The sequence below is a fragment of the Symsagittifera roscoffensis genome, chromosome 3, assembly GCF_963678635.1.
Source record: "Symsagittifera roscoffensis chromosome 3, txSymRosc1.1, whole genome shotgun sequence".
NCBI classification, from domain to species: Eukaryota; Metazoa; Xenacoelomorpha; order Acoela; family Convolutidae; genus Symsagittifera; species Symsagittifera roscoffensis.
In genome coordinates, this window is record NC_087064.1 from 38,764,190 (window position 1) to 38,791,536 (window position 27,347).

At 35.6% G+C, this 27,347-nt stretch overlaps 1 protein-coding gene across 1 annotated transcript in view; it reads left to right on the forward strand.

Annotated features, from left to right (window-relative positions):
- The window catches only part of LOC134841885 (uncharacterized), a 42,782-nt gene extending 15,717 nt beyond the window's left edge, over positions 1–27,065 (forward strand). Inside the window, exons 4-5 of the mRNA XM_063857948.1 lie at positions 21,503–22,098; positions 24,157–27,065. Of these exons, the coding sequence (XP_063714018.1) occupies positions 21,503–22,098; positions 24,157–24,783 (1,223 nt within the window). The 3' untranslated portion in view covers positions 24,784–27,065. The remainder of the gene's footprint in view (positions 1–21,502; positions 22,099–24,156) is intronic.
- Positions 27,066–27,347: the final 282 nt, after the last annotated feature.

Here is a 27,347-nt window from a genome sequence, read left to right on the forward strand (position 1 = left end):
TAGCGGGATTGTTTTCAAAACAATATTCCTGACACTTGAGCCGAGCCATGAGTCCTTGGCTCCTTTGCTGTTAGAAAATTCTGTTCAAATAAAGCTTTAATGCGCAAAATTACTATTGGAATTTGAGATTTTGAGTCCATTAGCAGAGAGGGTACAGTCAGAGAAAAAGGAATACAGGGAGTTGTTTACGAGGAACGGTGAATCAGACACAGTAGTATCAGTGTTGTCGTATCTCAGATCAGCTCCATTGATTGCGTTACTTTACATCGTATTTCCAAATAGATTTTTTGTAGGCCAACAAAATTGTTACGGTCACCGGTTATTTCAAATTCAAGCATTGGTCCATTAGGTGAATAGACAGGTCCAATTTTTTTATCGAAAGCGTTTTCAAAAGTAATCAAAAGGGTTTGTTTTTGAAACAAATCCAGAGAGCTATGGGTAGCTTCATTGGGTAACAAATTAGCGATCATTTTTATGTTAGAGAAAAAATTTGCTCGACTTCTCGCTGCTCTGGTTTTTCTTCGAATGGTTGTTTTTCTTTTTCGAGCTCCTACTGACTTTCTTCTTCGAATCCATTCATTGCAGTTTTTGTGACAGTGTTTTTCAATGCTTGTTTAGGAGACTTCTTTTTCATAGCGACATCAATCAGTTCTGGCGCTGCACTCATCAAAAGTTCTCTGCCCATTTTTTTCGCAGCCGGTAGAATAACCCGTCGTGCAAACGATATAGCAACACGACCAATACCAGCAGCCAAATCCACTGCCGCGTTGTCGGTAGTGTCCAGAGAAATGAGGAAGTGAAGCTTGCTTTGCATAATATTGTTTCATTGGTTTTCAATCAAAGTGCTTGAATTTTAGAGTCAACACATCTTTACCAGTTCCTGCAAAGGGCACTAGTCTTCCAGTTTCTGTGCGCAACTGTACCGATATTGATTGTACAGATGAAGTGAATAATTTTTTGTAGTCTAAATTAGTGAAGTTTTTTCGATGATTAGGTTCAATGCCGCAGGCACTACCGTTTTTGATGCGTCTGTTTGAATCAATGACGCGTAACAAGGGGGCCTTTGCATCTCCAACAATTTGGTGTTGAATAAAGTCAATGTAGACAAAACTTAGACTTGTCCCATTTGAAAAGTCATATGGGAAATGAGATTCGTACAGTTCGTTTCCTTCATAAGATGCATCGAAGGAGCGTATCATTTTGTAACCAATGTGATATTCACCGTTCTCATCAAGCTTTGCATTGTAGCCTAACAGACTGGGTATTTGGGGACTTGGCAATGAGATTCCTTCGTTTGCGTTCATCCAAATGCTCATGATATTCGTGATTTCTTGAGGACTTGCATCGAAATGAATTTTGTCTTTGAGTTTCGTTTTTATCGCATTAATCAATTGTTCTACAAAAGTGTACTCTCCTGATTTGATTAAAAAAAAATTTCCGCCATAGCAAGGTCTTGAAATTGTATCCCGATTGCCAGCTTTGGATTTACTGGCTACTACTTCGGATGGTCTGAAGTACGTAAATTCCTCATCAGTAACATTATTTAATTTCGTTTGGAAAATTTTTTCTGAGAGAGCAACTCTCCAATCTCCGTCTAAAGCTATTTCTTCTTTACAAAAATTTCTAAAACTGGCCAAAGTGTTGTCTGGGAAATAATCCATTGATGCTTTTGAAATTAAATGTACAGTAAACTCATCATTGCCCGTTTTCGTTATAATCAGCTTTGTTTCCAATTAAACTAAGTTCTTTTTCATAAACTTTTCCGCTGATTTCTTCCTTCTCCGCATCAATGAGACTGTATGTTGGAGGGTTTACAGTAGGAATGGCAACTATTTCAAAATTTTCATCTGTAAAAATCTGCTTGTAACCTTTTCTAAAAGGCAAGTCAGTTTTCGCTATTCGCACATAGTCACCAACATAAATTTTTGGTTTCTGTACTAACTGTGATGAACTGTTTGCAATTAATGAAACTAAAGCAGGTACATGCTTTCTTGTGACCTTGTTCCGAGCCAGTTTTGTTACTATTCACGCGTGAGTTAATCGTTTGAACAAAACTCTTTAATTTTTCAATATAACTGTAAGTCCATTCAAACTCCAAGTACTTGTAGATAATACTTTCAGCGATCGAATGTTTCTTTCGGCAAACGCAGATTTTTTTCACCGAGTTTTTTTATTTGATGATTTCTCGTTTAGTACATAATTTTTCAAACTCTCCTTTAAACTCGGTGCCTTTGTCAACCCAAACATTTTTGGTTGTTTTGTTTTGATCTTTTTTTTGAAAGATTCGGTTGTTTCCTTAGCATATTTGGTCTGCAGGGGTTCCACTCGTAAGTAGCGAGAGAGACAATTGACAGCAACTAACAAATATTGTACTACTCGGTTATATTTAGCCAATTTATCAACATAAGTCAAGTCAAGAAACCAAATTTCGTTGATATCAATAACAACCACTTTTAGCCGAGGATATGTTTGACGAAACAATCCATACTTTGTATGCGATGATTGAGATCTCAAAAAACTGTTAACTTTTTTGGTGAGAGTTGACTAGCATTTGTCAAATTTTGACGCTACCAAATGCAGCTGGACCTCGTGTTTCTTTTCTTCACCGATAGTACCATTTCCATTCTTTTGTTGACGTCGCAAACGATTCTTTACTGCTTTCATAGTTTTTATCATCGTCGTCGTTGGTGGGAAAAAAATTCTTTTTTCTGTGTTTTTCTTTTGTGGGATTGCTTGGTTCTGGGTTTGAGAGTTGTCGATCGAGTCTTCGAAGAGGAGGGTTTCGATCTCTTCGATTCCTCAGTTGTCGGGTTGTCGGAGACAAAGGAGGAAGAAGTTAAGGGCGTAGCTGCTTCGCTCATAAGGGAGCGGAGAATCTGTTTGGCATAAGTGTTGGGCACTAAACTAGGATCAAGATTCAGTTCTTTCAAAATTTGTAGATAAAAACCACCCTCAAGTTTTTTGTGGTTTGCTATGTATCCTACAAAAAATGATTGAATTTTAACGGATGTTGGTTTTCCTTGAATTAAAACATATCCGTCAACGTCTAAAGTCAAGGATTCAACTTTGAACAACTGCTTTAGCACTATGTTTGCCCGTTTCAATTTATTGGCTTCCAATAGTTCTTGAATGGATTCCATAACCTTCCGAAACACTTCAGCGGTTTTTCCATTACCTTTTTCATCGTTTTTTTTTCTATTCTCTTTGAACTTGTTTGCTGCAGAGAATTGTCTGATTCAACACCTTTTTCTGCTTCATCATCACCATCTCCACTGAAATTAGTAAGTGCAGATACATTTCTTTTCCGAAGATTTGGTACTACAATATTAGGGGTTTAAGAAATAGGAGCTGGGTTTAATGGTGGTGGAGAGTCACGGCTGGTATTTCGTTCTCGAAATCGCTGTATGTAATTGAGTTGAGATGATTTGTCATTAATTAATGGATTATGAAGGAGTTGAGATTGTGGTGCAGTTTTTCATCTGGAGCATATGTTTCGCGAGGAATGAGAATGAATTCTTTAGCATACATTCCTAAGGTTCTAGTTTTTAAGGTAAATGTAACACGATTCTCCGATTGATTTAACCAGTCAAATATTGTTTGCCAAAATTTTTCGTTTTTCTCGGATACTAAACTTAGGGTCAAAAATTTTTTCGAATGGTATTTTCTTACTCTCGATGAAACTTGTTAGCTGGAACATGTCCCAGAAAAACATTTACAAAACAATCGCAAAGAAATCTAATAAAATTTGATTCAGCTCTTGTCAAAATTGATCTAGAATGGTGACTTTTGAGCATTTGCTTCAGTATACATAGTTCTTTCTGTTTCATTTTCAAGAGATGTGATAACTGCTTTTGAGGATGGTAAATAGAAAATGGTTGGCGATGGTGGAACTATGTTTGACGAATAACGAAGACATTCTAAAGTTTTGGGATCGAAATCTATCAACAGATGACCGAAATCTTCTTTCGTTGCTAACTGATACGCGTGACGGAGGAATTTTGCATTGTTCAATTGTCTGCCTAAATAATCAATTTGTTGAATGTCTCCAGGTGATTTGAACAAAATTAAGTGAGTTGTATTCAAATCTATTGTACATGATTGCTTACTTTGCTGAAATAAATTGTGCTTGACATAAATAACATAAACATTTTTATGTCGGCGTGCTGTAGCTAAATTAACAAAATCTTTTCATTAAAAGTTTCTTAACAGGTATCATCAAAGACAATCATGCAATCCCGTAAGTTTTTAAAAATTTCAAAGCTGGACAATTCAAATTTGTTGTTAGAAACAAAGGAACGAAATTTGGGTTGATCGTGAAGATAAATATAAAATATCTTGTTATACGATGAATAGAATGTACCTCTGAGAAGCATTTGAAAAATTAAATCAGTTTTGCGAGATCCCGAGGGACGTGAAACGGACATAACCAGACGATCTTTTGTTGAAATGATCTTATTCATTAATATAACTGGGATTGGGTAATATGTAACCAACTGTACTGGATAGTATTGAAAGCCAAATAGCAGTCTCGTCACATCTTAGGTTGTAAAAAGACAATTTTGTAATAGATAAAGATAGCAAAATGAAATTAAAACAGACTTGTGTAAAAAAAGACAACTTCTGCAGACGGAAGAGAAACATATTTACAAAATTTCTTAGATCTGTGTCCGTGAGATAAAGACTGTTCGACACCACCAATGTCTACAAAGTCGTAATCATTGTTCTCGACAGTGGTTCCTCCTTTTCCATGTTTACTAGAAGACTTTTTTGCTTATTTGTATCAAGGTTGATAGTTACAACTGCAGACCAATCGCCTTTTTCTCTGACCTATTGCTGTTTGTTTTGTATTTTTTTTATATATCTTGCTATGCTTTTGTCTGTCAGAAGTATCCGAACAATTTTTTCTACGTTTCCGGTTCTGATTTTGTCTAATAACTCTTTTGGTAATTTCTCACTTGTTAAATTCACATTTTTTTGTGTGTTCTTTTTCGGCAAAATTTTTTTTTGAATTCTTGAATTTTCAAACACGACATGTTATCAACTAGTAATCTTACAAGATCAAATGAAAATGAAAACAATCAATAAATATATTTATTAATATCCACAAAGCTTGGTACACATGTGCTTCTTTGTTTTGGTGCAACAGGCAAATCAACTCCTCGAGTAATGAAGAATTCATATTTTGCGAACTTGTCATGATTACAATTAGATTTGAATTTTACAGCAAAATGAGCAAGAACGTTCAGTGTGGCTTGAACTAAATGTATTTCCTCAACGTCATTAGTTTTAACTAATTCTTTCAGTGCAGCAGGAAGCTGTTGGTCATGCAAGTAGATTTGTCTTCTCTCTGCCAGCTGAGGTTGCAGCCCTTCCTGGTTGAGATTGGTTAATTGAATTGACTGTCGAAATTCCTGGAGTCTGGACATTGTACAGGTGAAAGTAGTCAAGAACTATAAAGAATTTCCGTAAATTATCGATTTCGATATCGTTCAGTGTAATTTGCTCAAGTTTTTGCAGGAGAGGTTTTCCTCGACAATCTAATATGCCTGTCCGCGTAAGAGTAACTATAACTCTTGGTTTTAAAGTATTTTCAGGACTCTGATTGGTCATCGAAGCATAAACCACCAACTTTGGAGATAAGGTTGTTTGCATCATTGGACAATTCATTTTGTATCCAATCGACAAAAACTTTGGATTTTCTACGGGTACAATGCTTTAAAAATTGATGCGAGGGAAGTAAAAGAGAATGTCGTTTGCAAATAAGTTTTTCTTGACCCAATATCTGTTCAATCTTTGAGCAGCCAATATCTCCTAAATTGGTCACGGGTAATTTCAAATAGTCAGCTAATAAAACTGATTTTTGTGTACTTTTAGCAAAAAATTGGGAGTTTGGGTTTCTCAAACGATGCTGTCACAAATTTGATCCAATTATGAGTAAGGGTATTCACCTTCGTACCAAGGAAGCCCATGCAGAAATTTAGATACCCAATTGTAAGCTTTTTTCTCTTCTTTTGATAAAGTATTGAATGGAGGTGGTGGCAGAAAATGAATTGTATCAATTGTATTAGCAGAGCAAACAGAAAGTTCCTTGATTATGAAAGGTTTCTTGCCGCATTTAAGTCCCTCAGTATCGAAAATAATGGGACGGTTGAAAAACAAATTTTAAGTTTTCTTTCTTTGGGTTAACATGACTTGCACTCAACATTCCGACAAATGAAACAACTTTGGTTTGAATGCTTTAAGAAAGAAGCAAAACGCAACACCTGTCACGTAACCTAGATAACATTTTTTATTGGACAAGGCAAAACATATGTTTACCCAGTTTCGGTATTGTTTTTTTCTTGCAAATATCCTGCTGCGTCAAGCTTTATTGCATGTAATCTAAGAAAATTGAATTGTTTCAAGTGTTTGTCGAGCGACGAATTGTCTATTCCAAGTAAACTACCATATCGTCTGTTTTTCAAAAGAAAATCCAAATTAATATCAGCATCCAAATACAAACAAGTGGCTAAAAAATACTGAAATCTGACTGATTTGTCTGGATACTGAGTTCTTATGTCGTTAAAAATTTCATGAATAATCTCATCACTATCTACATATCAAGTTTTCTATATCCACTTGTTATAATATCCATTATTTTACAAAAAGCGGCAGAATGGGGTCCATTAATTTAACTTTCAAATCTTTTCTAAGTTTCTGTATTCATCTCATCTGTTTGAACATGTCTGATCTCTGTGTGTTTCTTTGAAACTGCAGCCGAAATTTCTGCGGACTTGTCTGACGTCGATGATGCAGCAGGCGTAACTGTATTATCAATTTGTTTCTGTCCCCCAACTGCAGGAGACTTTTGGCAGACGTTTTGATTTGGTGAAGTTTGTTTGTTAGATGATGTTGCAGAAAGCAATAAATTGGGTAAACGTTTTTTGATTGCAGTGAAATCTAACAAATCGAGATTGGCTGATACAGGTTGTGCTGAATAAGTGAGAGCTAGTTTAAGCTTGTCTAATAACTCACCGTTTCCCTTGACATGTTTAGCAGGAGAAACTAAAAATTTGAAGCAAGTGAAAATACAAGGAACACTGAAACATTTTTGGGAAGGAAAAAGTTGGTTTAATTGTTCCTCTGAATCTACTTGAATCAGTATATGGTAATGGGATTCTTTTTCAATTTCAACCAAAATGGGCAATACTCAGATTTGAAGTGGCTTTTTGAAAGTAGATAAATTAGGAACTTTTTCAGTTATAACAAATTTGAAATTAGGTTGAAATTTTTTGAAATAATCAGGTAACACAACATCGAACATGGCTTCTGCCATTTTGTGAAGAGAAATTAATTCGAGTCGTGCTTGAAATCGTTTGTGTTTGAGGAAAACTGAGATTTCCTGGCACGTTTACATTTAGACTGTGGTTTGTCTTTGTTTTCAGCAGTATCAGAAATTTCACTTGTTTGCGCTCGGATTGACTTTCCCGATTTTAGTAGTTTTGAAAATTCTTCGTTGCTTAAGGAAAGTCGTTGTACACATTCACATTCAGCGTCTTCAGTTTCTTTTTTGAAAACTTTCAAGAATACCCCTTTGGTCATATGTTTTCAATGTAGCACGCTCTAATCTTTTGCTGTTTTCCGAAATATCAAATCGCCAAATTCTTTATCTGCAGTTGATGTGGTGTTTGATTTCGTTTTATTCATTGTAACGAGTAAAATTTCAAAGCAACTTTAAAAGCAAGATTTTAAAGCTAAAAAGTATGAAATGGTTTGAATTGATTGTATATGTTTGCAAAAGAAAGCGTTGTATCTATTTTAACATAAGCACACATGTACTTGATATCGAAACGTTTTCAATTGCAATTTGGTTCAAGTGGATTAGTATTTTAAGCATGTGCAAATGATAAGAAATTTAATGACCTTCAAAGGCCACAATGTTTAAAGGTAGTGTTTCAAACTAGCCATTTGCATTTTTCAAACTAGCCATTGAGAAATAATATATACATGGTATACCGTACAATGCAACATAAAGAAATTACACACCCTCCCTTTGTATACTGATAAGAAACTACATAGGAGGTCCCAATGTTTCTATTTTTAAAAGAGCAAACCCTTTTTTAATCTCCTGAGGAATTTTCACATTTCATTTTCTTTTCTTTCCGCGTTACGTTTACTATTTTCTTCTGAATTTTCTTCAAAAAATGCCGTGTTATATTATTGCCGGATATTCCAATCAGGAAAGAACCATTTTTTATGAAACCGTTTACGGTAATTTTGTTGCAATAATTAATGAAGAAAAAGGTTTCAACTCTGATGAATGGACTTGTATAAATCACATTATGATTCCCAAAATTTTTTAAAAATTTATTCAGTAAACTTTCCTCAAAAATGTCAAAGGAAGACGAAGAACTGAATATGAAGTATTTGAGTTACCTCACAAATTCTGGTAAACATACTGATCCTGACGAGCCTGTTGCCTGACGAGCCTCCTGACGAACTCTTGGTTTTAAAGTATTTTCAGGACTCTGATTGGTCATCGAAGCGTAAACCTCCAACTTTGGAGATAAGGTTGTTTGCATCATTGGACAATTAATTTTGTATCCAATCGACAAAAACTTTGGATTTTTTACGGGTACAATGCTTTAATAATTGATGCGAGGGAAGTAAAAGAGAATGTCGTTTGCAAATAAGTTTTTCTTGACTCAATATCTGTTCAATCTTTGAGCAGCCAATATCTAAATTGGTCACGGGTAATTTCAAATAGTCAGCTAATAAAACTGATTTTTGTGTACTTTTAGCAAAAAATTGGGAGTTTGGGTTTCTCAAACGATGCTGTCACAATTTTGATCCAATTATGAGTAAGGGTATTCACCTTCGTACCAAGGAAGCCCATGCAGAAATTTAGATACCCAATTGTAAGCTTTTTTCTCTTCTTTTGATAAAGTATTGAATGGAGGTGGTGGCAGAAAATGAATTGTATCAATTGTATTAGCAGAGCAAACAGAAATTTCCTTGATTATGAAAGGTTTCTTGCCGCATTTAAGTCCCTCAGTATCGAAAATATTGGGACGGTTGAAAAACAAATTTTAAGTTTTCTTTCTTTGGGTTAACATGACTTGCACTCAAGATTCCGACAAATGAAACAACTTTGGTTTGAATGCTTTAAGAAAGAAGCAAAACGCAACACCTGTCACGTAACCTAGATAACATTTTTTATTGGACAAGGCAAAACATATGTTTACCCAGGTTCGGTATTGTTTTTTTCTTGCAAATATCCTGCTGCGTCAAGCTTTATTGCATGTAATCTAAGAAAATTGAATTGTTTCAAGTGTTTGTCGAGCGACGAATTGTGTATTCCAAGTAAACCACCATATCGTCTGTTTTTCAAAAGAAAATCCAAATTAATATCAGCATCCAAATACAAACAAGTGGCTAAAAAATACTGAAATCTGACTGATTTGTCTGGATACTGAGTTCTTATGTCGTTAAAAATTTCATGAATAATCTCATCACTATCTACATATCAAGTTTTCTATATCCACTTGTTATAATATCCATTATTTTACAAAAAGCGGCAGAATGGGGTCCATTAATTTAACTTTCAAATCTTTTCTAAGTTTCTGTATTCATCTCATCTGTTTGAACATGTCTGATCTCTGCGTGTTTCTTTGAAACTGCAGCCGAAATTTCTGCGGACTTGTCTGACGTCGATGATGCAGCAGGCGTAACTGTATTATCAATTTGTTTCTGTCCCCCAACTGCAGGAGACTTTTGGCAGACGTTTTGATTTGGTGAAGTTTGTTTGTTAGATGATGTTGCAGAAAGCAATAAATTGGGTAAACGTTTTTTGATTGCAGTGAAATCTAATAAATCGAGATTGGCTGATACAGGTTGTGCTGAATAAGTGAGAGCTAGTTTAAGCTTGTCTAATAACTCACCGTTTCCCTTGACATCTTTAGCAGGAGAAACTAAAAATTTGAAGCAAGTGAAAATACAAGGAACACTGAAACATTTTTGGGAAGGAAAAAGTTGGTTTAACTGTTCCTCTGAATCTACTTGAATCAGTATATGGTAATGGGATTCTTTTTCAATTTCAACCAAAATGGGCAATACTCAGGTTTGAAGTGGCTTTTTGAAAGTAGATAAATTAGGAACTTTTTCAGTTATAACAAATTTGAAATTAGGTTGAAATTTTTTGAAATAATCAGGTAACACAACATCGAACATGGCTTCTGCCATTTTGTGAAGAGAAATTAATTCGAGTCGTGCTTGAAATCGTTTGTGTTTGAGGAAAACTGAGATTTCCTGGCACGTTTACATTTAGACTGTGGTTTGTCTTTGTTTTCAGCAGTATCAGAAATTTCACTTGTTTGCGCTCGGATTGACTTTCCCGATTTTAGTAGTTTTGAAAATTCTTCGTTGCTTAAGGAAAGTCGTTGTACACATTCACATTCAGCGTCTTCAGTTTCTTTTTTGAAATTTTTCAAGAATACCCCCTTTGGTCATATGTTTTCAATGTAGCACGCTCTAATCTTTTGCTGTTTTCCGAAATATCAAATCGCCAAATTCTTCATCTGCAGTTGATGTGGTGTTTGTTTTCGTTTTATTCATTGTAACGAGTAAAATTTCAAAGCAACTTGATTTTAAAGTTAAAAAGTATGAAATGGTTTGAATTGATTGTATATGTTTGCAAAAGAAAGCGTTGTATCTATGTTAACATAAGCACACATGTACTTGATATCGAAACGTTTTCAATTGCAATTTGGTTCAAGTGGATTAGTATTTTAAGCATGTGCAAATGATAAGAAATTTAATGACCTTCAAAGGCCACAATGTTTAAAGGTAGTGTTTCAAACTAGCCATTGGCATTTTTCAAACTAGCCATTGAGAAATAATATATACATGGTATACCGTACAATGCAACATAAAGAAATTACACACCCTCCCTTTGTATACTGATAAGAAACTACATAGGAGGTCCCAATGTTTCTATTTTTAAAAGAGCAAACCCTTTTTTAATCTCCTGAGGAATTTTCACATTTCATTTTCTTTTCTTTCCGCGTTACGTTTATTATTTTCTTCTGAATTTTCTTCAAAAAATGCCGTGTTATATTATTGTCGGATATTCCAATCAGGAAAGAACCATTTTTTATGAAACCGTTTACGGTAATTTTGTTGCAATAATTAACGAAGAAAAAAGTTTCAACTCTGATGAATGGACTTGTACAAATCACATTATGATTCCCAAAATTTTTTAAAAATTTATTCAGTAAACTTTCCTCAAAAATGTCAAAGGAAGACGAAGAACTGAATATGAAGTATTTGAGTTACCTCACAAATTCTGGTAAACATACTGATCCTGACGAGCCTGTTGCCTGACGAGCCTCCTGACGAACTCTTGGTTTTAAAGTATTTTCAGGACTCTGATTGGTCATCGAAGCGTAAACCTCCAACTTTGGAGATAAGGTTGTTTGCATCATTGGACAATTGATTTTGTATCCAATCGACAAAAACTTTGGATTTTTTACGGGTACAATGCTTTAATAATTGATGCGAGGGAAGTAAAAGAGAATGTCGTTTGCAAATAAGTTTTTCTTGACCCAATATCTGTTCAGTCTTTGAGCAGCCAATATCTCCTAAATTGGTCACGGGTAATTTCAAATAGTCAGCTAATAAAACTGATTTTTGTGTACTTTTAGCAAAAAATTGGGAGTTTGGGTTTCTCAAACGATGCTGTCACAAATTTGATCCAATTATGAGTAAGGGTATTCACCTTCGTACCAAGGAAGCCCATGCAGAAATTTAGATACCCAATTGTAAGCTTTTTTCTCTTCTTTTGATAAAGTATTGAATGAAGGTGGTGGCAGAAAACGAAGAAAAAAGCTTCAACTCTGATGAATGGACTTGTATAAATCACATTATGATTCCCAAATTTTTTTAAACATTTATTCAGTAAACTTTCCTTAAAAATGTCAAAGGAAGACGAAGAACTGAATATGAAGTATTTGAGTTACCTCACAAATTCTGGTAAATATACTGATCCTGACGAGCCTCTTGCTCTTCAGATTGATATTTCAACTGTATCAAAACCAGTTAAAAATTTTTTGTATAAATACGATTGTGATACTACTCCGATGTGTGAAAACCAGTTACAATACTTCAAAGAAATTTAGTTTTTGATCGTTTATGGGGAATGGAACAGATTGAGTCACCATTATTAGTTACCCCGAAAGCTGATCCTCTCCTACAGTGTCACCATGGCTTGATGAACCAGAATCTTCAACTCCAACGCGCACCCCCGAAGCGACAGTGAGTAATCACATGGAAAACTTGACTCCTTCTCTATGCCTTGCAACAAAGAAAAGGCGAAAGCTAACAATACTAGAAACACTCAGGAGTCTTTAGATCTTATTTAACTTTGAAACTGTGATTGCGTTTGTTTGATTTTCTTTTGGTTTTATTGTGTATAAAGGTTTAAGCTTGAAACTCAGATTGATATTTAATAGCTTTCATTTGGTGTTTTTATGTATACACAATTTACAAAATTAAAATTCTCTGTCTCCTAATGCTTCACTCGTCAAGTTGCTAGGAAAAGGAGAGATTATTGAACCAATTTGTAAGCGATTGTTGGACAAGTCGTTAATCAAAATACAAAAAAACTTAAAATTTTCAAATCTCGGAAAAAAGTCTGAAAATTTATCTCGTTAAAATGAGGTCCTAGAGTCTTTAGTCTTCTGTAGAAAAGTGATGAACTGGTTAAGAAAAGCATTTTGGTTTGTCGCAAGACTCTGTTCAGACCGTTCATTGAAGAGATACTGACTTGACTTTTTAAAAAAGCCTCATCCCTTGCCAATTTTCTAATTTTTTGTTACAAGGTCCGAATATAGGCTTCCGACCACTCATATTGCTGCTCTCACCGAGCTACGCATTTTTAGCTAGGGTTCAGAAACCGTAACATAATTTTTTGTGGAGATCAACACTTCAACCACACAAAAATCGCCTTTTTATTAGTCTTTTTTGTTTACAAGTAAAGAGCATTGGATGTTTCAACTGGAAAAACGTTAGTTAGTTGAACATCTAAAGCAAAGACCCTTAAATACTTTTTTTCATAATTTTAAGTATAATGGTCTTTAAAAACTGCAAGGTTTCCCATTAGTTTGGAGGAAAATTCTAAAAACCTTACTCCTCCATAAAACAACAAGCCCACTCTTGTTAATTTAATGTAATTTTGATGACATTTCCCAGATGATAGATTCCAGTCTTACAGTTTTTTAAAACCCGGAGTTCAAACAATCGGTGTTCAAAAAATCGGTGTTCAATAAAAATCGGTGTTCATAAAAAATCGGTGTTCAAACAAATCACTAGCTTGTTTAGACATTACATGTAGGACCACATGCTCAGTACATGTATTGAGACATGCTCAGTTTAGATTTGAATTATCGAAATATTCCGTACTTGTGACGTACATTTTGAATTGTGAAACTCACAACTAAGTAGACGGTTTTGAAATCATTTCCCTTATCACGTAACTCTGATCCAGTCATTTTTAATTGAATTTGATCGTCTTTAGTAAGATTGCTTAAATAATTCACGTTAATCAAGCTATGCCAACCAATAGTATTTCAGCAGGTACATTAATGCGGGAAATTTGAATATAATTTTCAATTTTGGCGGGAAAGTTAGTTAAAGTCGAATTTGCGAGCCCGCAATACAAACCATTTCGTCTACAATTGGTAGACGAAAACTTATGTTTTCCTACTTTCTGTTCTTTATGATTATATGTTGAGATCACTCGTCTCTTTTTCTTCCTAGTAATCAATTGCTTAACAAATTTCAAAAAATGTTCAATTGCAATTTTTGTTCGCTAACATATGCAAACAAGAGCAATAGAATTTGCCATGAGCGTGAAAAACATTTTGTTGGAAAGGGTCTGATTGTTTATCGATGCAATGAGTGTTCATTCACAGCTCAAATGCTTTCAAAATTACAAAAACATTCTTCATACTCATGGTCAACTTGGAGGTGTTTGTGACTATTGTCATTTGGGCCTCCATTCGCCAAAAAACTTATCAACTCATTTACTAACAACCCATGGCCTACCTGTTATGAGAGTTGCCTCTGCTGACTTAGCTACTACAAGTGCCGCTGCTGATGCTGCACTGGTTGATGTGCATGCTGCTGATGGAGATGAAATCAACGGCACAAGCCTTCAAAAAAGTCTGTCTGCTTTTTTTGGTGTTCTTGAGAAATACGTGATCGGCGGGAACCAACCAACGGATGAAAATCAGTCTGTTGATCTTTGAAATTTATGCAAGACAAAAAAGATCAAATTCAAAAACTTATAATGGAACGTGTTGCAGAAGGACCTAGAAAAGTTCAGTTCAGTGCTAATTTGGGTTTGGTTAAACCCAGAGCAATAATCGATTCTAGTAATGTAGAACCCGACGAGCGGATTGACATTTATGCGAACTCCGACATAAAACCAGTGATGAGCTTGGGATTAGAAGATGAAATGGTCGAAAAAATGCAAGCAGTTTTGGAGACTTTGCATCTTATGGTAGCGGTTGGGTTTTGCAACACGTAATTCAAGTTTTTTTTAAACTTGCAAATTTTTCTCCAATCCGTGGATCATCTTTTATTCACTTGCCTTTTCGAATTCGAGAATCCTAGAACTTGGTAAACATTAAAAATCACCACGATCATAATTGCTTCCAACCTTGCTTTACGGCTGCTTATAGTCTGAAGCATGGTATTGATCTACTTCTGACTGATCAAGAAAAAGCGAACCGAGCAGCTGCGCGAATACAACCTGGCACATACACAGCTGCAAGTGCACACAAAGCCAAGGTACCTTTGATTCGCCCATGATTTTTGCATCAATTGGAAATTTTGAACAACTCAACGATGTGCGGGTAAATATGTTCCAGTACCAAAATGGAGACTTGATGCCTATGTATATATCAAAACGACTGAACAATGATAGCCACATTGAAAATGAGATATTTGACACGGACCTACTTCTCTTGTACGAGCTTGCAAGGCATCATGCTGTACTTATAACCGATTTACTATAATTCATCTGTGAAATCAAAGGATATAGGCATCGTCCATGCACGCGCTTATGTAGAAACTGTTTTCACATTAGCTGGAGTCAAGAAGCTCATGAGCAACACATCCAGTCTTGTAAGGATCATGAGCCTGCCCTAGCTGTCATGCCTTCAGCAGAAAAAGGTACCAACCGATACGAGTTCAAAAAGCTTCAGGCCTTGTGATTCGTACCACTTGTGATTTACTTCGACTTTGAGTCTTTTCTAAAACCAGTACATTCTTGCCCTGATAATCCCTCGCGATCATCAACCCGAGTGGTACAAAAACGTGAAGCTTTTGGATACTCATTGGCTGTAATCGACCACGGAAATTCACAGCCCTACTTCCTTGACTATGACAGCTCTGATCAATGGATGAAAAAGTTTCTTCAACAGTTGCATCAATTAGCGAGAGAGATATATGATCAAAAGCGACGGTTTACTCTATTCCTTGGAAGTCAAGGGTCGTTGCACAAAAAAAACATCAACATATTGGATTTGCTGTATACATTATACCAATGAGCACGATAAATGTCTTGACCATTGTCATTTTTCTGGAAAATTTCTGGGATGGTCAGATGAAAAATGCAATCTAGCAAGAAGAACTGTGAATTTTACCCCAGTCATTGGACATAACATCCAGAACTATGACCTTCACCACGTTTGTCTCGCATTGCATGAATGCGAGCCAACCAGTGCAATGAGTGTTATACCAGCACCGACGAAAAATATATATCGCTAAGCATTGGAGTCCTAAATAAAACTATAAAAAGGAAGAACGGAACTGATCAAAAAGTTTTCGAGTACCTCAGGTTCATTGACTCATGCAAATTCTTCAGTTCTTTCTTGCAAAAATTGGTTGATAATCTGCCAGTGCAAAAATGTCGATTTTAAACGAGTTTTGCAAATAAGACGGAGGAGCAACGATATCTGATACGACAAAAAGGTTTTCACCCTTATTTGTACATGGCTGATAATGGAGAAAAGTTTGCAGAAAAGGAACTGCCGTCCTTGCAACATTAGTCCGATGTTTTGAATGGAGGAAAAGTTGCAGTTACACAAGCAGATCTGGAACATGCAAGGAAAGTTTTTAGAGAGTTAAAATGTCAGAACTTGGAGGATTATCACAATTTGTATCTCAACTTGTAAACTTTTGCAATTGTATGTTCGGTTAGGAATTAAAGTTAAAAAAGTGCACCGTGTGCTGAAGTTTGAACAAGAAGCATGGTTGGAACCATATATCACTCTGAACACGATAAACGCCAACAAGCCAGAAACAAATTTGAGGAGGGTTTGTACAAACTTTTAAACAACTGTGCTTATGGGAAAACATGCGAGTCAAAGCGCAAACGGATGCTAGTTCGCATAGTTAGAGATTATCAAGCCGCCTTGCGAGAAATAAGTGCATTCGAGTTAAAATCCTACAACATTTTTGGAGAAAATTTGGCAGCGTTCACATCGAATCCAACAAAAATTTTTTGGGACGTGCCGACAATTGTTGGAGCTAGTGTTCTTGATTTAGCAAAGTTTCACATGTATAAATTTCATTATGATATCATGAAAACAAATTTTGAATGTCAACTTCTCTATTGTACGAAATAGTCTCCTGTACGAAATCAAAAGTGAAGATTTATACCGCGAAATTTCCGAAAAAAGAAACATTTTGAGTGAACTTGACCTGTCAAATTACCCGTAGAAGAACCACCCTCTCTACGATCCAAAAAACAAAATGGTTGTTTTAAAATTCAAGGAGTTCCCAGGGGACATAAAAACCGAATTGATATCCCTCAAACCCAAGCTTTATTCCATTTTGTCCAGGGGTAATCATTTTTATCTGCCTTTTTTGGCGAAAATTTTTTTGAAAAAAAATTTTTGTCGACGAAAGTTTTTTTGTGACGATCGATTTTTGATTTTTTGAAAGTTTTTAATAATGACTGACTTTAAGGTCACACTTGACCTTCATGTCACTTTTTGTTGCACCTGGACTTCAAGTTGATGTAGCAGCCACAGAAAAGAAGATTCCAACTTTTTTTTTCACCACATCAGTAGTCATCGTTAAATGGGTTAGTAATCATTTAATTATATATTTAGACTGCGGAAAACTGTCAGCCAAAGGTGTATCAAAAGCTGCTCAGAAGATGTTGACGCATCAGCGATATCGAGACACTTTGACCTCTGGCTCGTTATTCAAAACTGAAAACAGTCGATTCGCATCCGAGTCACACAATCTGCAAACTGTGACTTCGACGAAAACATCGTTATCAGCATTTGATGACAAACGCTACATCCTCGATGATGGCCAGCAGACTCTTCTCTACGGTTACAAAATCATCGTGGGTCAAACTGCGATTGGCATTGATGATAGCGATGACAACGCCGCCGCTGCAAATTCGGACCCAACTGATGATGACGATTTGGAAAAATGCATGCCAATTTTTGAAGATGGTCAACAGCCAGTGTCGTGGGTTTTTGACGTTCTCCTATATGGGGTGTCTGAAGAATTCGCTAACACTCAAAACGTTGATTGGGACCATCCGGAAAATGATGATGACTACTCTGAGGATAGTTTTGCTGTTGAAAGCATACAACCACATCGTTCGCTTCGACAATTGATGGACCAGGTCAATAGCAGTTGGCAAACTCCAGACCCCGGTCTGATTCGGGCAGCAGAAACCAACGACAGTGATATAGATAGCGGTGATATTGCCGATCTGGAGGCCAATACTTCCGACGAGGACCAGTCGTCATTCTTCAACGATTCATTTTCGATTATGAAGCAGTTGAACCACGGTCAAAAACTCGGCGAGTATAATAAAACACAAAAAAACAGTATGAACTTTTGTATAGTAAATAAAATTCAGTAATTTGATAAGAGATTTGTGTGTACAGAAAATTTGACCTACCGCTATTCCGTGTTTAGTGCGTATTTAAGTGCGAGATTTTGTTCCAGTTTTGGAACCCAGTTAATCGGGGATATATTCATTTTCAATTAAACGAAAGTGTTTCCAGCATACTTTTGTATCTAATTGTACGTAAATTGAAATTTAAGAAGAATTGAGCAAACGGGAAAAAGCGCAGTGAAACAGCAGTTGTTATTGGAAGGAAGATTTAGCAAATCCTTTCCAACATCAAATATATAAACACAACGTTCAGTGGGAATACTCAATAATATATCGAAACTTTACATGAGGACTATTAGTTATAAAATAAACTCGTGGTGACAATTTGGATTTTTACATCGTGACCATTGGTTGTCAGATAATGCATAGTGACCATTTTGATCTATACCTAATGGTCATCCATGTATGACAACCCACCCCGATCCTAATGCACTATATGCATACTACTAGTACCTGCCCACTTTGTCCAAATTTTTGCGATTACAGATTAATTTCAATCTGAATTGTTCTAACTAAAAACAGGAACCTCAATGCTTAGCAAAGTTCACTTACCAAATTGATACAAGCTTTAAAATAACTTAAAACATTTCATAAGTTTTATAGCTGCAATAGTTTTAGAATTTTTTTTTGCAATTCAATTTAATTATGAAAGAGTTTGAAATAATTCAAAGTTTCGTAGCTTAAACAGCTCGCTTAGAAAATTTAGAATTTTTTGTGAACCATTTCACTCTACCAAATATTTTGAAATTTTTTTGAAAAAAACCATAGCTTGAAAAGCGTGCCTAAAAAACTTAACTTGTTTGCGAACCGATTCAACCTAGATTATTTTGAAGTATCCGGGCTTGAAAATAGTTCGCATCGAAAAACTTGAAATTTTCGCAACCGATTCTTTCTATGAATTAACTTGAAATAATTCAAAGATTGAATAGCTTTGTTGAGTCCCTTCGTGAACAGATTCTTTGTAAAAAATAATCTCATATATATAAATAATTTTCAAATCTCATAGCTGGAACACATTGAAACTAAAAACGCGTTGTTTCTTAATTTGAGTTAATTTTAGTTCATCAAAACTTGCGCTGAAACTACCGAGTCATTTAGTGACAAAGTTTGTCACTAATTGAATGTGTAGTTTCAGCGTAGTTTTTGACTGACGAACGCCATAAATATTTAAAATTTTGGGGTGAAATATTTGGCGCGAAAAACAAAATACTACTAATGCGTTAATTGTCCGTTTTCCCATTGTGGCGGGGTTAGACATCCGGAAAGTGCGTAAACAATGGTTCAGATGATGGCATTCTGAATAGCATTCAAGCTATTAAATAGAGGATACCACGTTTTTCCATGCCATTCGATCAAGGCAGTCTGTGGATATGAGGGCTAAAGTGTTCAGGTGTCGTTTAACACAGTCGATCCAGTGTTTTTAGGCCGTGCTGCTGGTCTTTCCTGGGGACTGTAATATGGTCTGTTGATTTTAGGGCATGGTCATTTTCTCTTCGGTGAACATGGCCATACCATCGTATCCACGGCCGCACTTGTAGCTTGTCCAGATCAATAACATCTGTCATTTAATTTCCTCTTTTGTTGCTAACTCTGTCTTTTTAAGTGACACCGGCTATCCTACGCAGAGTTTTCATGTCAGAAGTTGTAATAAAGCTGCATTTTGCCTGGGTCTGCACTCAGATTTCAGACAATACATCAGAACAGACCGGAGACAAGCTCCGTGGATATGACGTTTGTAATCAAGTCAATATCTTTTGCTACCATTTCGTCTTGAAAGCTGCTATTCTGACCGATGATGCACGTATTGCGTCAATTTCCACATAAGTCATATCACCCAGATAGCAAAACTCTTTGACAGTACTAAGATTTCCAAATTGATTAATCCGTAGATTAGCATTCTGGTTTGAGTAATATAATTGGAAGGATTATTGCATCTTGGACAAAGATAATCAGTTTTATGTTAAGGTATTTTCCTCAGGCTACTTCAATTTTTATGCAAGCATTGATTACAAGAAATGGCACCCATAAAATAACTTGAAAATTTTCAAAGTTTGGCAGCTTGCTCAGAAAACTTAAACTTTTCGCGAACCGATTCGTTCTTTGAATTTTTGTTCTTATCGATTTGCACTTACGATTTGCACGTACTTAGGACACCTCCATGGTTTTCTATCTCTTATTTGTGTAGAGAAAAAGTCTTCAAATCCTCTAATAACTAAAAGTGCATTCATACCTTTGATGCATTTATCAATGCACTATTGTACAATTGCAATTTTTGAGCTCAATTTTATTTATGTTAAGTTAGAAAACTTGCGCTTTCCAGTTATGACAGTTGAAATGGCGCAAAAAACTTGCACGGTTTCTTGGTTTGAAAACTTGTTTTGCACGGTTTTTTCATTTTAGCTTTATCAGGGAATAAATAAAATTCGTCATGAACGTAGAGATTACTCTTATATATTTTTCTTGGTTTGACTTTTCATTTCTTTTTAAGTTGTTTTCATCTTCTAGTTAAAAGGAAGGCCAACTCCACTATCGAACAGCAAAAATGTGATTGTCACGAAAAACGTGATCGACTTCTAGTTTGGAAAGTTAATCTTAATTTGTAGATTTTGCGTTGAATTGGAAAATTTACTTATTAAGCCAGTTTCTCTAATTAGGTAAATTTTATCACAAAAGGACAATGATAAATTGTTCTTCAAGTTTGAAGAGGCTGGTGGCCATTAATTATTTCTTTGAAATTCGAAAGATGATATTTTTTCAACTCACTTAAGTGGGGGTGAAAAACGTAAATGATAGTTTTAAAATAGATTTTTTTTAAGTTCACCAGCGGAACAGATCTTATCTATTGATAGTTTTCTGATTGGGTTAGAACTATCAATAAAGAATCAGTCGGAAAATATTCTTGAAATTGAAAGCGCTAAAGAGTAGCCGTCAACTGATGTATGTTGGTTTGTTTGGGATGTATTTTTTAGGAAAAGTATTAAAATTTGTTCTGGCAAATTTACTTTTTCGAGGTTTGACTTCTAGATTTCTCGAAAGTGGAATTTAATTGTCTGACTTCCCAGCAAAATTACAAATTTACTTATTGATCCAGTTTTCTCAAATTTGGTTTTTTATAAAATGGTCAATTTTAAATTGTTCTGGAAATTAAAAGAGCGTTAAGGCTATCTTTTTTTGGGATAAGTTGAGATTTATAGTTTTTTTTTTCAAAAAACAAGTCAGTATGTTTTTCTGTTATTTAGCAATTCAAGCTACAATTCAAATTCATTTGCTAAAAGGTAAATTACGCTCCGCGATATCCAATGTGCAAATGGATAGAAAAAGCGTAACTGACTTAATTTCATATGTGGATTTAATTTTAAGACATGCCAGCGCTATAAAAAACTACCTATCTATCTCGTTTTGGTTTGAAAAGCGGTTGGTTTTTTAAAATCGTGTCTATCATTGAAGGTTTTTGAATCTCAAATCTGAAATCTGCAAAACAAATAATTAAGAAATTCCGAATAATGTGACTGACTTGCGTGAGGGCTTGTTTAGAACAAACTGCGAAGACAGATGGTCGGTATAAGATGCAATATTCCAACATTTCTGTCAATCAGTTGTTTGCAAAGGAAACAAATGTGAACAGCATGCCGGAATTATCCTCATCACAAAAACCTCACCAGCCTGCACATCAAGCTAAATTTGCCCCTAATGGAGTTGCTGCTGTCATTGGTTCAAAACCCACAGCAACCAACTCCGCGTCAGCTGCCGCTCTAAACAACAAAGCCCAAAATTCCCAGCCGCACTTCGGCCAATCTTTCCCACATAAACAACCCGTGCAGACCCAACTACAACACTTTATAAAAGACTTGCATAGTTCCCAAGATCAAAAATTACAGCAAACAGGTGAAAAGATACAAACTAGCTCAGAAAACATTGGGCCTAATGGTGACGGTATCTCTCCTGAGTTGTCAATGGATCATAAAAAGTCAAACAGCATCTGCATCCCCCAACCAGTTCTCAAAGAGAGCGTTGTCTCCGGCAACAGCAGTAACACCAGTTCATATCAAAGCCACCGCTTAAATGAGGGAGACAGCAGCAGTGGCACAACTGAGGACTTGTTTGATGACCAGTTTGCCGCAATTACCAAGGTTAGTGCGCATGACCTCTTACTTGGACAGTATTCTCAAACGAAGGGAGTGGCGGAAATATATACAGTGCTGATTTAAATTATCCGGAAAAAACGAAAAAGTGAACAGAAGTTAATTTAAATTTTTACCAGAAATGTCAAGGTCCAATTTGTATAAGTCGCGATGATTTTTTTCGTTTTCAGGAAAAGTCTTTCAACATTTGTTCAGGCCCAAGTTTACTTTTTCGCGGTTTGACTTTTGATTTCTTCTTCAGTTCAGTTCATTTCCTTTGTTAAAAGGAAGGCAAATTCCACTTTTGAGCAGAATAGGATAAAGGTCACGAAAAGCATGATCGATTCATACTTTCGAAAATGGAATTTAATTTTCAGATTTCCCAGCGAAATAAAAAAATTACCTTTTGATCCAGTTTTCTCAAATTGAGTTTACTTTATCGAAAAAGTACCAATCATTAATTGCTCCAGAAATTCAAAGAGTTTTATGAACAGCTATTTTTTCTGTGGCGTTTGAATTTGGAGATTTTTCCAAAAAGAAAAAATAGAATTTTTTTTTCTGTTGAATTGCGTTCATTGACTCTTTTCCACCAGTCTGTTGGCTATGTTTTAGTTAATCAAGAATTACGCCGAACCTACCTGTCCACCATTGACACCATAAGAATGGTATACTCCCACAAAGTTTGGCACAACGTTTAAAAATTGTTTTTTAATTTAAAAAAATTGGTGTTTTATTTACTAAAGACGATCTTTTTGTCTATTAAACAAAAGTTAATTAGTTTACACAAGTTTTTGGAGCTTCCTTATGGTTTGTTGAGCTACATAAGGGGCTCACTTCGATCTGATAATATCAGTGATTGACTAGGTAGTTTCAGCGTAATTCTCGTTAAGTTAAAAACGCCAAAAAAATCAATTTTGGGTGAAATTTTGGTTCTGACTTTCGCCACACAAATTGCACCATAATGATTTTGGTAACTTGCTCTCCTCTTTTTTGCCTAATCTCAACCCAATTTGAGAAAAAAGCGTTTTGAATTTCTAATTTAATGCGTTTTGTCCGGATAATTCAAATCAGGACCAATGTGCTTGTTCTTTTTTAATTGAAAGTATCTACAAAATATTTTTTTTCTTTTGAAAGTATCCAAAATATGGGCTCGAAGTTTTTAACAGTGCTATTAATTTAATGTCATTATATTATATTTAAGAGTCGATAAACGCAGTGAAGACTCTTATTTAGGCCGATGTTTTTTCAGGAAAACTTCATAAAGGTTGTTATGATTTTTTTTTTCATTTTCAGGAAAAGTCTTAAAATTGGTTCAGACCCAAGTTCACTTTTTTGCGGTTTGACTTTCGATTTCTTCTTAACTTCAGTTCATTTCCTTTGTTAAAGCGAAGGAAAATTCCGCTGTTGAGCAGAAAAGAGTAAAGGTCACGAACAACGTGATGGTCTTCTACTTTCGAAAATGGAATTTAATTTTCAGATTTTTCAGCGAAATAAAAACATTATCTATTAATCAAGTTTTCTCAAATTGAGTTTATTTCATCGAAAAAGTACCAATCAGTTATTATTCAAGAGATTCAAAAAGCTTTAAGAGCATCTACATTTTCTTGGAATTTTAAAAGATGAGTTTTTGTTTTAAAAAAGGTCGTTATTTTTTTTCTGTTTGATTGCGTTCAATGTCTCTTTTCCAACTTTTTGATGGCAAAACCGTTAAGGCCACAAAAAATGTGAGCGACCTCTAATTTCGATTTTGATTTTCAGAATTATCAGCGGAATAAAATCCTATTTTTTCAGCTATTGATCCATTTTAATTTTCAGATTTATCAGGGGAATAAAATCCTAGTGATATAGCTATTGATCTTTTACATTTTGATCCAATTTTCTGAACTTGGGTCTATGTTATCAAAAATGTGTCAAACATAAATTGTTTTGAAATTGAACGACCTTAAGGTGATATAATTTTTGCTTTGAACTTTGAAGTTTCAACAAAACGAGTCAGTTTTTTCCTGTGTCCTTTTCCATCATTGACACTTCTCCGACTCTCTGTTGCCTATGTTAGATGTGTTGTAGGAGTCGATCCAGGCACTGCAACTTATGGCGCCAAGTCACTTTTTGAGCGATGAGGACGAAGGGAACAGTAGCTGCTCTGCTTTGTCAGAGTCGCCGGATAGCCCACACCAGTTCTCCTCATCAACCGGCCATGCCGAAGAAGCGATGGTGTCGAACCATCTCATGAATAAAAATAACCCACACAGAATGTCAGACGTTGTCTTCCGTGACAAGGCGGCGGCTCAATTGCACTCGACCAGTGCCCAGGTCCATTCGACTCAGCAACCCTTTTTCAACCCGATGGGCCCAACTAGTGGCATGTATGTGGCAGGTATGAGAGAGCAGACGGACTGCAGTGAAAAGCACATGCACAACCAGAACAACAACGCGTCTACCACTGCATTAACTCATAATTCACATACGAGCCATCCGCATACAGAAAATGTGAATCGCTTTCTCTTTCCTATTTCGAGGGGGCTGCAAATGAATGGGCAGCGGGATACCAGGCGCTATAAGTCGGAAGAAGAACAGTTCGTTCTCACTAAAGATCAGATGAAAAATGCTATGCTATATCTGGTCGAAAACGACGAAGCTTTTCAGCAAAAGTTATACGATGCTTATCTGTCAAGCATGGGACAGCAGCAGTAATGCGTTTTTCCCTTAAAATAACTTGGCAGAGTCAAAAACTCGTCGATTCAACTAGGAATAAGTGACGAGGATCTGCTGGTCTGTTGCTGTCTCGACTGGCGTGACATCACTGAAGGAACCTTGACGTAATTTGAAAGCGCAGTAGCCTCTAGGAATGAAAGGCTGCTGCAATAGTTTAGTTTAAACAACCCTACTACTCGACTGAAGAAAACTAAAAACTGTGAATTGTTTGCTATCCTAACTGATGACTCTACTTATTACATTACACGTCTTCATATTTCACATTTTACTCAACTGTGATGATGCATCTATAAATTTGTTTGTTGAATAGATTCCATATGTTGATCCATTGAGCCGTAATAATCCACCAATGAAATAACTATGTTGGAGAGTTGCCATTTTCTGGGAATTTTAACAGTCCTCTAAGACATTAATTCATTAAACCGAAAAAACGTCCCTCAGAAACAGGTTCTCTTGCATTGGTTGTAACATTATGCGCTACATGCGAAGCAGCCAGGTGTTCCTAATGTGATTCAAAATGGATTTGAACGTTGCCTTGCATCTGTTACTGATTCGAATTTCTTGCAATATATAATTAGTTAAATAGACCAACATGTAGCTCGAAGAATGAGTTGAACCGAAGGTTAATTGAACGAAATTCTCAAACTTTTGCCCTATCGTTATCACATAGCCTTTGAATGAGACGTGGTCATACATTGCATTATCTACTACTAGTAGTTTTCTGAGTAATTTCGTTTTTTATTACCGGCTTCAAATCGTTCGTTTTTATGCACCAAACCACCACTGCTCACCTACTACATGAAGTTCAATTACTAAATATCACTATTTTCTTAACATTTCTTTTTTCTCCTTGGTCAGCTCGTGCTTAAATGTCCTCAATTCAGATTTCGGCGTTTCTGCACTGACGTTGACTTGGTGCTAAACATTCATTCAGTTCTTGTTTATGTTGTTAGTTTTTCACACATTACCATCTCTTGATCCTTTGTTTTCTCTCATTTAATGATTGGTCGCATTCCAGTCGCATGCCATCCTCTCCCCCTCTTTTCTCCATCCCCTCACCCTCCCTCAAAGCATATTGAAGCAGGCCCGCGAAGCTTTTCTTCGACCGCCAGTACATGTAGTTCAACATAGAGTGCAAGTTACCTGCAGTTTCCCATTGATGTCTATTGATTTAACTTAGTTCACTATGCCACCATTTCTTCAATGAATTCAGAAAATGAACTCAGAAAATTTGCCTTCACAGTGGTTCATAAAAAACCGTATAATTATTCTAAACGATGTCGAATAGAATCATTGAAGTCAATGTTCTTTTGCTGATTATTTGAACTGCTTAATAAATTTGCGATAGATAAATTGAGGTCTTATTCTGTTCAAGGTGTACGTCTGGTTTTACGTGTTTTATTTCGATTTGGATTGTTCTTATGACCTGTTAGAAAGAGGTATGACCTATTTTGCAGAGATCTTAGATGATTATATTCGTGATAGGATATTCTGAAAAAATTTAAACGCCAGATGCACCACGTGTACCACTGTCGTTCAGTAGTGTCTGTTATTTTTATCTCAAACGGCAGGACAGTTGGTTTGTCAGTTTACATTTCAGGCAACAATTGAAATCAAATCCATTTTGTCATTTACTCTCCATGTGAAAGTAGATAAAACTAAAACGTCCATAAAAAGTGACCTACAGTATTGTGCTGTTGATTGTACTTCACGAATTATTTCCCTATTTAACAGTGTTAGGTACAATGTTGATACGAAAAGAAAACAATTGAAAATTGTTTCTAGTAAATTACGTTTTACCCAAGCTATCTTTGTAAAATTTTAATCAAAAAAAATGTTCCTATACAAAATTATGGGTTAAGGCGTGACAAACATTAAAAAAAAAGAAAAAATCTTAAAAACAAAAAAATGTATGGATGATGATGAAAATGATGAAGTTTGATGTTTGATTTATTTGAATGAATCTTTTGTTTTATTTGATGGTATTGTAGTTTGCATATTGTACAATAACGTTACCTACAACATATTCCGATATTGCGAATATCTTCTATGTTGATAAGTGAGTGTTAAGTGCAGTAAGTTGATGCGTCCCGTCTCAAAGATTCAACTCATCTCACTAGTCGTGTGCTTACTGGAGGCGTCTTTTCTGATTCTAGAACTTTTCGCGGTTAAGAGATGACGACAAAAGAAGTGCATAAGTTTGTTGGAGAAATGAAACCAAGTATTTGCAACAAAGTATGAAAAATAAAAGCTTGAAGCAGTTTCTTTTTGCTTTGCACAACCTACTATAGGCTAAGGAGTTTTTAAGTCTTAACGATCGAAGTGATTAAGTGTCTTTGAGCGTAGTGGAGACACTGATAGAGTTCGTGATAAATTTTTTAAATAAAAAAGTCTTCCGGAAGTTTACTTGGGCTCGAGTTGGAGTTTGGGAGTTTTGACGTGTTTCTTCCAAGTTCAATTCAATTTCATTTTCATTTGCTTAAAGGAAGGCAAATAACGTTCTCCGATTAATGAAGCTGAAATGGTGCAAAGCCGGTTTAAAA